General features: G+C 28.4%; 1 protein-coding gene across 1 annotated transcript; it reads right to left on the minus strand.

Moving 5' to 3' along the window:
* Positions 1-1,793: 1,793 nt before the first annotated feature.
* On the minus strand, positions 1,794-5,370 carry LOC145579242 (bidirectional sugar transporter SWEET7-like). The gene is made up of 5 exons (XM_081636491.1): positions 4,761-5,370; positions 4,532-4,568; positions 3,945-4,326; positions 3,479-3,598; positions 1,794-2,219 (listed from the first exon to the last, which is right to left on the minus strand). The coding sequence occupies exons 1-5, from the start codon at positions 4,801-4,803 to the stop codon at positions 1,935-1,937; spliced, it is 867 nt and encodes a 288-aa protein (XP_081492617.1). The 5' UTR covers positions 4,804-5,370; the 3' UTR covers positions 1,794-1,934.
* Between the last annotated feature and the right edge of the window lie 8,757 nt (positions 5,371-14,127).

Raw genomic sequence — 14,127 nt, forward strand, 5'->3', positions numbered from 1 at the left:
TTCCACAACTAAGAACAATAACAAATCAAAATAAATAAAATCTATTCCAAGCTACAAAAATGCTACCTAGCTACTTTGCTTGAAAATTAGAAATGGAATTTATTTTATGCAAATTAAAATTGAAAAAAAAAAAATCCTAAATTATAAGACTCAAACTCATCACAAATTCACAATCTCATTCTCACGTACAATTTAACTGTAAATTGTCAAAGACTTATCTTTTTTTTTTTGAAAGGATCAAAGACGTATCTTATCCTTTTATTGTTTTGTTTTGTTTTATTTATTATTATTAACATTTATTTATTTTGTGGAAAAATCTTATTAAAATTATCTAAAGAACAAGTATATATGCACGAAGGATCAGAGGAAGGATCGACAGCTGATGAAAATATGAAATAACATGAGACAAGATAGAGTAGCATGAAATAGTGGCTAATATGTATCACTAATATAAATCGGACATATTCTTTATTTATTTTATGGTATGAAATTGATTGATATTTATTGTCTCTTTTTATGAAGCTAGTTTAGCTTACCTTAGCTTAGCTTAGCTTATAATTATTCTGACGGAAAGCTTAAATTTAGACTACTTCAATTTCTACACCCTTAGTTTTTATTTTTTGGAGAATTGAATAATTATGCTATAACTTTAAAGTATTTTCTACAAGTGGATATTATCTTAATTTTCTAATCTCCATATTGTCATGTCAATTTTAATTTATGTGTCAATTTTGCAAATATCTCAATGTTAAATCCATTTATTTCAATAATGCTTAAATGGTTGAGAGGATTACCAGTAATTTTTCTAACTACTACTAGTAGTATTCATTTGTTGTGTCTTGAATCAAATTCTAGTTTAACCCTTTAGGCAGACATATTCTAGTTTAGATGCTAGATTTATATGTGTAGTTACTATAAGAATCCATTTATGTCCCGAAAGATATTATCTATTTTTATCGTTTTGTTCTTCTTTTTCATCCTAGCTTAAAAAATAGACACTAAATGATACCTATAATAAAAGAGAATTATATAAAATTCACCCTTTTCACGAAAAAAGTTTGCTAATTAGTCATAAACCGCTCAATACTCAAACAATGGTATCGATCAGAAGTAAATAATAGGTAGAGCTTTAATTAGAGATAAAAGAAAAGTTGAGGAATATTTCGCCATCCTTCGATTAATAACATTGTACTGCCTTTTGATTTAATTTTTAAAGTAGTAGGCTTGTTCATCATTATTTGTCATTTATATATTTATAATTTAATAAGAGACTAATTTTACTAAAGAGTTGTACATGTATAACCCAAAATGTACACCATAGTTGATATTGGATTGGATGCTGGAACTATAGATCAAATTGCAAAATTAAAATTTAATAAATTATAACCAAGTGTTGAATGCTCAAATTTTCACAAGAGTCACCTTCTAATTAATATACAAACTTAACTTCATTATATATATTTTCTCATTTTTGTGATCGTTCACATTATTTTGTCAAAATTATTTAAGATGAATTAGGAAATATGTTAATCAAAGTTTTCAAATAAAGTGTCAATAATTAATTAATTTGAGAATCAAGTCTAGTGAATAATTATTTGTTGTTCATTTTTGTGATTGTTCATTTAATTTGTCCATACATTTTGTTGAGCCATAACTTAATACAATTTCAAAGTAATATTATAAAAATGAAGGAAATATACATATTGATCGATATAGAGCTTTTAGATGAAGTGTCAATAACTCGTAAATATGTAAATTGTAAACCAACACAAGAGTGAATGAGAAATTATATATATAGTAGGAAATGGCAAAGAAAAATTTATTTCCAATAAGAATACTTCCACCAAATAAATGATTACAAGGCTTATAGATACATAGAGAAGAAGTAATGCATTTATAGTAGTCGAGAGCATAACTAATGCAAATAATACAAATTAAATATTAGTATCAAAATCATTTTCCTTCTGCTTGAGGGTAGGACAGTCATTTTCAGCCAGGGTAGGATAGTCATTCTCTTGAAGGGTAGGATAGTCATTTTCTGGCAGATTGTTGACCTTGTTGGGCTCCCTAGTAACCACAATAATTTCTTTAAGGCCCATTTCAACTTTCTCAATTTCAGCCACTTCTTTGGCTGCCATTTGTTGCTTAGTGGACTTGTAATAAAATGCATAAAGTATCAATTGGGCCAGCCCAAGAAAACACCCGATTGCATTTGGAGCCTGAATCACAAAACAATAATAAATAATGTTAATATAATAATCTCAAATCCCAATTATTATTAACAAGATAATCACCAAATTAATACATTTGCGGAGCATTACATAAGAGCAACAGTTTTTACTTGACTTTTGTCTTTTCAGCCTTTTTTTTTTTTTTTGAAAAATAATTTTTTATTAATTTATTGTTCAATGAGTGAAGTAGGTCCAAAATATACTTGTCATTTTGGTCCACGTCATCACTTGGGCAGAATCCCATACATTAAGTGGGCCATAATAAAATTTAAGGTTAGGTACAATAATAGAGACTCATCCCATACTTGTGGGAATTCTGAAAATTAATTAAATAAAATATAGAAATATTATACACCACTAGTCCCACTACTTTGAGTCTTTGTGTTTGAAAATGACATTTCCACACTCCGTAGCATTGTAGTACTTGCTACTTGCTAGCTAGGTTGCACCAATGAGATCTCAACATTTATTTTTATTTATTCAATTAAATTCCAAAAGTGTCACTCTTCAAACTTAATTTTTTATCCAAAAGTTTTTATACCATTACTATATAAGGAAATATTAAAAAAATTACTACGGAGTGTGTTTAAGAATTACGTGGAAAAATCTATGGGTAAATAGCTTCACGAAATATAAGAGTAGTGGTTTGATAGTCTGTCTTCATGGATATTAACTTATAATTCGTATGAGAATATTTGATTATCTATCTCACAAAATTAGTGTAAGGCAATATGTTTTGCGAAAAAAATTAGTAAGCCCGTCTTTTATTAAATCATGCATATTTATTCCGTTAATTAAATATGGTGTAAAAATCTAGAGAATCTTATTCCAAGTAAGACAAAGTAATCAGAAAGTAACACTGATTGTCTATGCATCTAATGTTACTGACGACTAACAACTTTTTACATGGAATATATGTTACCAAAATCTGGTGTCACTTGTACCCAACACTACCAAGGTAACTAACTAAGGTAAATGTATTTTCTTTTGGACAAATAATCGGGGACCTTCTAGCCTGGGTAATTTTTTATTTTTTTTTTTAAAAAAATTAACAATCTTTGTAATTGCTAAAAAATAATAGGGGGCTCATGCAAGATTCATGAGCAATATATGAGAATGGGTAAGGTTACTCATACATCACCAATGCCCAAGGTCAGTCGGGTTGGGTATTTTTGAACACCCCTAACAAATCAACATGCGTGGACATATACGAGCATGAGAGAGAGAAATGGAGAGAGAATTCGTACCACAACATATGGATCGAATGGGCGGATGGCATATAGAGTCCATATAACAGCACTGCCGAAGCAAGTCACCGAGACGGCCAACGGCATATATTCCACACTTTTTGTTTTAACCACTTGTTTCTGCACATTTGTAACCCAAAACAAATCATTAGTCTAATTGTCTTAGACATTTACTATATTAATTATTATGTATGTATGACTAATCAACTAGAAACTAATAATTTCCATTTTTATCACAAATGATCGTGATATTTTTTCGAAATAACGTCAAGTCAGATAAAGGCAAAATTGTGTATGTTTGTAATTATTAGTTGATGCGCTACTACTCGTAGTAGCACCACATCATCCATCTACTTGATGTTCGACCAACTTATTTACCATTATTCAAGATGATAATTACAATACAAAAATCATATTGTTATGAACATCTTAAAAATAAAACAATATTTGTAAGAAAAAAACATACCATGACGGCTAATGGAGAGGCGTACATAAGAACACCACTAACATCACCAAGTAACCCAAAAATGCGAGTCCGATCTTTGCTGGTATGCATGAAGGTAAGCACCAAGGCCAAGGCGATACCGACGGCGAGTATCTCACCAAGCACAAGAATGATTAAAGTGATCTTCTTCTTCTTGTTCTCGGTGTTGATAATGAAGAGCATCAAATAAATGGACTCGATCAAGCACCCGCTCGCCGAAATCGTAGATAGCAAAATGTTGTTAGGTTGGATAAATGGCATCCCATAAATAGTCCATAACATGCAGTTTAAGAAGGTCAGCAAGTATGGAGTTGCCGAGTATTGTTCTACGGATCCCTTCTTGCATATCCGAATAAATGTTGGCCTGAAAGTATCATAATCGAAACACCATAAAAAACAATATTAGTTTACAAATCGTATAAATATGATCAAAAACCATATACTAAAAATATGTATGTAATATGTATGGTACAATTCTTAGGGTCCCACAAGGTAAACATGCATGAAGCATGAGTGAGAAGTACGTGTGTAAAAAATAAATAAAAATAAAAGAAAAATGAAAAACTTACATTGGAGATAAGTAGAGGGAGAAAGAGATGATATTCCCTGGAATCAAAGTAAAATGACCTTACGTCAAAATTGATGTATCATAGTGAAAAATATTAGGAACATGCATAATCATGGTAATTAAGATCGATTAATCACCATGTTTAATTAGCATGTTCCTATATATTATATTTACATAATTATTTCTTCATTTCATTCATTGAGCATAGTAGTACTACAAAATAGTAATACCTAGAATACCGACGGCGAAACGAGCAACGGCGGGAGAAACCATGACTGCTATTAAGATCAGCTTATCTAAAAATTAAACAAAAGAAGAAAGGGGATGTAATGAAGATTACAAAAAAGAAGTTAGTGTTCTAAGCTAAGGTTAATATTATGAGCTAAATAAAAAAGAATAAGGGAAAAAAAGAGAGAGGATTTAGAAGTTCTAATGTTAGGTGTTACTTGAAAATGAGTGAGAAGGGGAGAGCAATATATATAGATCCTACAAGGACACCTTTAGGGTGGAAATAACCAATAGACAAAAGTTTAAGGGCCCCTGAATATTATTTCAGAAAATAAAAAAAGAAAAAAACAAAATAATAAATAAAAATTATAAGAGTAGTCAATAATATTAATATTCATTTAGCAAATTGTTAGTGCTCTTTCAAAGTACGTATAGTTGTATGTGCTGTCCCATATTCGTTTTTTAATAAAATCTTGGGTATAAGATTAGATGCCTGATTTTCCTTTGTAAATTGTTAATTTTGTATCTCCGCCTTTCATTTAACCCTTTTGTTTGTCGAATTATTCTAGGCCCATATTTAGGGAAGCTATATATTCTCGCATGCTAACTTTTTTTTTTTTTTTTTCTTTAGAAATTTCACTTATGTAATCTTTCTGTTTAAATGTACATATATATGAGTCTTTTAATGTTATACGTACAGTCTAAAGACGGTTTGTAAGCTATTATTGTATAATTCTTTTAATTCAAAAGCAATGATTTATTATCTAGACTGTTGTATTCTACATTACCGACACATCAAATTTTGAATGAATATGTTGATTAGCAAAGTAAAATAACATAAAGAGTAATTGTACAATGGCTTATCTATATACAACGTATTGATCCATAAACTAGCGTATATTATAACATCATCATTTATTCCAAAATTCCATTTTCGTTGGAATGTCCTATTATATTTCTCATCTAACATGGATTATATATGAATTACATCAACTCAAGAATATAGAATAAGAACTTAGAATTAATTGTGAATATTTGGGAAGGAAATCGAGTTTTAGGTCAATCTCTTTTATTAATTTTTGTGAAAAAGTAGCAAACATAAACACATATCCGTACAATCCAATAAAATAAAAATCAAAATCAACCGAGATATTGTAGTAGTAGCATTGGAAATGGGCGGCAAGAGAGTAGGAGTAGTGGTAGTAATCTTATAATATGGGATCCAAGTCATATTAATTTATAATTTCATGCAATATTATTACAAAGTCTTAAGCTATGAAAAATATACAGTCTTTATAATACTATACTATAAATACAAGTAATAGTGACCTAGTCCTAGCATTATATTTGTAGTAGCCGCACCAAGTAAAAAAGAAAAATAAAAAAATATAGAAAAATAATTTTAATTTTTATTTTTTTACGAAAATTGATCGGTAGAAAATAAAAGTTGGGCTGTTTTCATGATATTTTTGTCCCCTAGTTGCTTGCAAGTAGCTAAACAGTAAACTTAATCCTCTCTTTTTAATAAGAGCTTTTTCAAAAATTGCCTAAGAACTTTTTTCACCTGAAGTTTCCGCGTTTGGATACAGCTTATTACAAGTACTCAATGTATGACTCATGACTTTATAATATAATTAATTAATATAGATTAAATAATGTAACATAATTATTATAAACAAGAATTAGTAAGGTTGTACTTGGTAATAACATGGTACTTGAGAATTATTATTCAATAACTTTGGGCGCCAACATTTCCCAAATTGCAAAGTGCTATTGCAAGCCAATTGGAACCATATATGGTGCATGTACATACAAGGCCTAGTCAATGCCATCTCATGGTGAAAAAGATTAATTTTTTTTCTTCCATTATTTTCCTTTTTTAGTCTATTATTTGGATTGTTTTTACTAAAGATAAAAGGGGTTTAAGATAGTCTCATAGTTTATGACATAAGATATTTTGTTTATATCTCATTTTCCTTAGCTTGTCAATCTAGCTAGGGATTTTAGTCCATATTTTAGATAGTTATTCAAATTTAACTTTTTTTACCATGTAAAGTTGACGAACCCTATTCTGATTATTTTATACTTATGGAGTACGTATTTTATGTGAACTGTAATTGTTTTTGATTTATTGCATATTCATTCACAAAGTATGTGCATCAACTTTTTAAAAATTAACAAGTATTTTTTTTTTTTTTTGAGGCCAAAAAAAATTAACAAGTAAATACCTCGTTATGGTAATTTTAATAATGAACAAAATAATATGTGTGATAAAATTAAATATGAACATAGGATCGAATGTTTGTGATTGCATTTCTTTTGTAAAATTGATTGATATTGGAAAAATTACATATTCCAACAAGAAATAAGTCCAATGGACATACAATGCACAAAAATAATTACTACGTACGTACATCCGTACATATATACAATCTAATGTAGGGAGTACAAAAAAAAAAAAAAAAAATTCAAAATTTCTTCATTGTAGCTATAATATACAATCATCTCAAATTCAAATCAATACATAAGGTGCATGTTTCTGAATTTTTATAAAAAAAATTATCGTGGTTTAATTTGATTCATAGTAGGTTGTATATCTACTAGAGAAGAATTACTATGCAAGCATAGGTTTACATCTACTAGAAAAGAATTACTATGCCAAATTAATTAATTAATTAATTAAATTATTAGAATAGAAGGTGGAATTTAAAAATTAAGACTGAATCTTGTTATACGTACACTATATAATTAAAGGAAAAAATATAAATATATAAATAAAGACCAGCCTTTGTTTGAGGTAGAGCAAGAAACTCAAGGTGGTTGTTGGCCATCTATGAATATTATGATGTATGATGATGATGCTAATCATGGTCGTTATCAAATTTTAATAACATATGTAGGATTTGACTTGAAAGCTTTCAAACAAATTTCAACAACTAACACAAATGATGCTCGTACTAATTAAACACTGAAGTTAGTATCATATAATTATGACATCGTTGAATAATAAATTCATGTTGTCATCATAAACTAATTTGATTAATTATGGCCTAGACAATAATTATTTAATTAATAGAATCAATCACGTCCCCTTTAATTTATTTCTTGATAGCATGTGTTGTGAACTTGAGATTCGTATATTACGTGTATAATATGCCACTTAATTTCTTGTTTATGTATCACGTTTTCTTTCTTTAAGAATTAAGAATGTAATTTAGTTGTTGCACACTTATATAATGAGTTCCAAATAGTTAATATTACAACGATATCTATTTAAAATATTTTTCATACATTACCCAAAACTCTAATACATAGTAGTCAAAGTTGAATTGTGAAATAAATTAAAGTACGTCAATTCTAACTAGTGGATGGAAGGGAATTGGTATTTTTCAAAATTTATGTTGATAGGAAACTAATGATAAATGATCAAAGTTGTGCATTGATGAATGCATAAAATACAAATAAAAGGTCTTACAGAAACATAAGATGTAAATTTTACATTTTTGAGTTGGTATTAATATGTTTTCGTTAACCTATTATGTAGTTTTATTTGAAAATGATATTTCTTTCATTTATTCTAAATATCAATTCAATTTCAGATCATTTCTCACACACACATATAAGCCTAATTTTTTCGTTTTGAGGGTAATATACTACGGAGTATTATAAACTATTTTGTTAAATATCTAATCCAATCTAGCTAATTAATTAATTAGTTTATGTGTCCGTTTTTGTTTTTTATTTTTAACTTTTCTATGAATCCATACGTTATAAGTTTATAACACAATGTTTATGTGAATGTAGCCAATACGTTGTTAGAGAAGCATGCAAATAGTGCGTGTGCTCTTGATGGTTTTTCGTTAACATTCTTGCATCTATTACAACACAATGCATGAGATCATCATTATGCTTAACTTTATGGCATAGAATCAGCAAAAAAGCATAAAATATAAATCCATGAATTAGCATAAAAATTGGCCGATTATTCCCAACTTTGGCGTTTTAACTATGCGGAATAATTTTATATATTCAAGATCGATCTTGAATTGAGAAGTTATTCTGCTTCTGGAAACAAACACCTTGATAATGTATCATGTGGTAGTGAGACCAAAGTTGTTACTTTGTTACAGTGATGTAGAACTTACCTTCCCTCACATTTTCTTATTAATTGGTTGACAAGTTTACCAACTTTTTTTCATCTCATTGATACTTAACACATGGTTCTTGATTAATATTTAAGAATCTGTCAATAGTCATTTGTTCATCTATCCCCACAAAATATATGAAATTTGATTTCATTGTTATGATATGGTTCTTGATCTTTTAGAGAATCTCTCTATTATCGATTCCTAATTCATGTCTCGCCACAAACTAAGAATACTTTAGGTTAGTTACTTACCTTTCGAGATGATTTATTTTTTTCGCCAATCATATAGATTTATTTGATTACAGCCTTTCTATCAGAAGTTATTTTGTGGCTTTGAGTTTTCCGATCACACTTTTTAAGCCTACTAATCGACAAACAGGTAAACTTTTTACCATAGGAATAAATATTATTAAGAAAGTGTTTGATTAGGAGGAATATATTATTGAAAATGAGTATTTCTTTATTTGGTTTACATAAATTAAAGTTTACCTAGTTTTTCCAAGGTGAATAATTCCTCTTTCTCTACTTTCATCCATTTTATACACTATTTTCAATTCTTTTCTGCTGTCTAACATATTTTTTGCTAACAAAGTTTCCATGCAACATTTTTCAAACATGTAGATATAACTTTGTAGGGAACATTTAAAGCACAGATAAAAGACACATTTGATGAGCATACATGTACAACTTTTGAATGTATAGGGTTAATGTATAGAAGAAATTCTTACAAGCACTTCAACAACAACAAATTGAATTGATGAGAGCCTATGTTACATGGCCCGGAGTCTTCATTTCACCTCAATTACCATGTTGGATTTTCAACACTCGAATATGGGTATGAGTTGTACATATGACATGTACTTAGACACTTCATTTTACTTTAAAATCATAATTTTTTCTAACAAAATAGTTAAGTTGGATGTTTGGACACGTACTCGTATCTGACACATATACCCGATGAGCTAGTCCACGTAAGATAGATGAGAGTATAAGTAATCTTTAAAGCTTTTGAATGTAAAAAAGGTTATGTACATAAATACATCTGTATGTACAAAAAAAAAAAAAAAAAAAAAATACACGTTTGTTCAAAAGTTTTTCCTACAATAATGTATGTACAAAGGTTTCTTTGCTTGTTAAACAATATAATATATGCGTTTAACATAATGATACTAGCTAGACCTCAATGCGACAATAACATTCAAGGAAGTTTATTAATATCAAGTTGACTAATTAAGTTGTTTTGCTCATTGCTTTAATTTCAGTATGAATGTTCTATTAACTTTTTGTTTCTTCTCAATAACTTAAAATAATAATAATAATAATTTTATTTTCCAGGTAGGATTGAATAAGTTAAGGAGCGATGTTGAAATTTTGTTGTTGTTGTTGTTATGAATAGTAAGTGTTGCTCCCTTATAATGTCGTACGGTATACTAGCTAGTCATGGATCTTTCATCATCATCAAGGCAAGTCTTCTTCATGAAAAAGATCGAGCATGAACATAAAATAAGGCTAGAATTAATCTCTAAAATTTCAAGAAAATTATTTTGATATGATAGTTCATAAACTGTTCTTATGTCTAAGGTAGTATAGGATGATTGATACCTAATACGGAATTCTATCCTTGTGTGAGTCTAAATTAGTCGAATTTTGTATCTATTTGAACACGAACCACATAATATATGTCAAAGAGCTATGTATATCTTAAGGTAGGTTGTAATCAAAAGATTTCATCATCTCATCAAATTTGTCTTGATCCTACGGACCAATCACAATGCAATCTAGATACATCAATGTGAAATTGAATAAAACAATCACCATCGGACATAATCGTAAACAAATCCTCCATTCGTTGTTATACAAGTAGTGCAACATTAGCTTTCACGTAGTCTTCAATTCACACATTAGTGTAACTAATCTTACAAGATTAGACATGATAATTTCTTAAATTTTCTTTTAACGCAATGATAATAATAAAATATGGTCAAAATTGGTAAAAATGACCCACAAAAGGCAATGTTATACTAATTTGAGATGAGGATAATTAAGTAGTTAGGTGTGTGTATACTGCTATACACATAAGCAAACCTGAAAAACTTGCTCATGCCAACCAACAAACTAGGATTATAATCTACTCATAAACCACCAATTAAAACAACTAACCCTACCAAAAAACTTAAAAAAAATTAATGTGTTCTTCTTTTGACAAATTAATTCTTTCAGTTTGGGGGATTACCTTTGATAATAATAGATCACAATAAAAATTTAAGGGGCCCCAACTTTGTTACATTGTTTTAAGTTGATTAATTAAGCACAATCTAAGATATTGGCACACAACATTCTAGAAAAAAAAAATAATTATAGGAAACTTGTACCTTTTAAACTTATCTTTCAATAATTAAAAACATTATATTATACAAATAATTTTTTTGGCAGCAACTAAAATCTTCCACAACTTACTATTTAAGATTATGCGTTCCACCTCTATTAGACATCAGATGGACAATCATTTGTGCTAAGATTAATTATTTTAATCAGAATTATTAAAACTATGATTACGTTTTATACATTAGTTCAGTGTGCGACATGTATACACTAATGTGGCAATGCAAGTGATTTTTCCTGTTTATTGATCATTAGCATAATATATTGGGTGCTCATGTAACCAATTATAATATAAAGTTTTTAGTAATATTTTTATCTTATTATATAAATCTATTTATAACATAAATATTTGGCTTAATTGTTTGACTTTATGATAAATTTTATGGACCAACTTAAATGGAATACATACCTCCACTAATTAATTATTAAGAAATATAATTAAATTAACTGTAGAGCCGCCGAGGAATATGGTCTAAAAATCTGATTTGATGCGTCGTCAGATCCACCTTGACTTCTGACATGGCATTCATGAACTAATTAGAAGCAAGAATTATTCCATCGCCCCCCACTTAATCTTGTCAATAAGTGGTGAACAAGACTTTTTCACCTTTTTTTTTTTTTTTTTCTCTAGATAATTATCTTTTTTTACTCTTTATTTGAGGGTTAATATATCTAGGTATTTTGTTAGTTACTTATGTATAAGTATACCTAGGGATATAATTATTTTAGTTTTAATCAAGACAAATACGAATCGGATTATCAACTATTCATCTATATAGAAAGTCATCTGAATAGTGACTATTAAAGCGTGGATGATTTTGAGTCTTATATATTGGATGTGAATGTTTAACTATTGACTTATAGATCTAGAAGGAACGAAAATTGAATGAATAGAGTAACTCAATATCAACAATAATGGCAACATTTACAATTTTCTCAATTATTATAGATGGGTCCGCGTTTCACTACCAGTCACAGAGTCACTAGTCACCAATAGTGGTTTATATCATTGATATGATAATTTTAAGATTAATGAGGATTGGATAAGGGATGAGAAAGACGAAGAGATGATGTAGAAGGAGTTCATGGCTCAAAGAAGAAGATTGGTGGGTGGGGTTACATAAATTTTATTTATGTGCCTAATTTGTCCAAATTATATATGATGGATGGTCTAAATAATCTTTGAAGATATTTCCACTAAATAGCTATTCAATATCTAGTTGTCTTATCCTCATTGCATTTAGAATTTTATAGAACTCAAATCTAACTAGTACGGAGTAGGTGTAGTTAGTACTTCATATGAATACAAATTTATTTATTAATTTATGTTTTCTCATAAAATGTGTTAAAATCAATAATATAAGGATGAAACACTGCACCAAAACCAGGAAATTATGCAATTGAATACTCTTATACCTGGTACAACAATTCACCGTACCTTGTGTTATTATTTTCTCATTAACTTATTATCATTATATCACCTGATTGTATGAGTAAATTTACTTAAAACTCCAAAATACGATGTATGTAATTCTAAGTGTAAAATTCAAATATTATGTACCGTATCTTATTTACCAATTGAACTACTTGACATTAAAATTTGAATTGTTTTTTTTTTTTTTTTTTTTAAAAAAATTTCTACTTTAGTATGGAGTAATTGCACATGATATATCCAATATGCAAATAATTATTTAAAGATAATTTTTGACATCAAAAGTGAAAATACTTCCCAAAAAAAAAAAAAAAAAAAAAAAAAAAATTGACTTTCAATTTGTTTTATTTTTCGTTTTCACTATAAAGTATAAACAATCTAAACATGGGATAATAAATACAAGTAAGATGAACGTGAACCTTTTTTTAGACATGTATTTTTCTAATTTTCTTTTTGTTTTTATTAGGAGTGATTATGAGGATCGAGTTTGATTTGTATGCATTCATCTGTTTGGGAGTGTTTCTTAGGAGCTTTTTGGAGATATAAGAGTTTTTTTTTTTTTATTTTTTTATTTTATTATTATTATTATTATTATTTAATTTTATTTTTATTTTTACTACTTTAAAAGCTCTTTGATGCGTTTGTGTAATTTTAGTTTGAAATAACTTTTTGGGTCCAAAAAGCTCATTTTTAAAATTAAGGCTCACATAAGGAGCTTTTTGAAAGAGCTTTATATTGTTTTATACACTAAAGCCGCAGCTATTTAACAAACACTTATACATAAAAGAACTAATTATAATAAGCTAGTTAAAACCACTAATGTAAACAACTAATATCTAATAGCTGATCAGATTAAAGCAACTAACATCTAACAACTAAAATGTAATGACTAATGAGTGCATTATTATATACAGAGTACTCCCTTAGTCCCTCATTTCATAATGTTTTAATTTTCACTATTGTTGTTGCATGGTGTACTGTAATAAGAGTAATAACACATTTAATTTCTTCGACTATCAATAATATAACATATTGTATCCAATATTATGTGGATGCTAAAAAAAAATAAATCTATAAACTTTACATTGAAGCAAAACAATCAAAAGGTCCGAAAAGATAATTTTTTTTAAAAAATTATATTTAATATCTAAACTACTTGTACCCTTTATGATCAAAGTTTCTAAACTTCAATTACATGAAAGCAAATGTATAAAAACGAAAGAAAGTTGCAAAATGAAAAGTATGTTCAAAAGCAATGCATTATTTTATAAATTAAAAAAAAAGGAATGCATTATTTTATCCAAAAAAAAGGAATGCATTATTAAATACGTAAGAGCAGAGTACGCCATACGATCCAGTGTCAAAACACTCTATGTGATAATGCAAGAAGCATAAACCACACATTAAT

This window comes from Chenopodium album, chromosome 2, assembly GCF_948465745.1.
Source record: "Chenopodium album chromosome 2, dcCheAlbu1.1, whole genome shotgun sequence".
NCBI classification, from domain to species: Eukaryota; Viridiplantae; Streptophyta; class Magnoliopsida; order Caryophyllales; family Amaranthaceae; genus Chenopodium; species Chenopodium album.

What these genes read in the sequence shown, in the direction of transcription:
- LOC145579242 (XM_081636491.1), bottom strand. Translation starts at nt 4,803, where the DNA reads ATGGTTTCTCCCGCCGTTGCTCGTTTCGCCGTCGGTATTCTAG. An exon ending in TCCCTCTACTTATCTCCAAT is followed by an intron (nt 4,327 to 4,531) that starts GTAAGTTTTTCA and finishes TGATACTTTCAG; the next exon opens with GCCAACATTTATTCGGATAT. An exon ending in CCTCTCCATTAGCCGTCATG is followed by an intron (nt 3,599 to 3,944) that starts GTATGTTTTTTT and finishes ACAAATGTGCAG; the next exon opens with AAACAAGTGGTTAAAACAAA.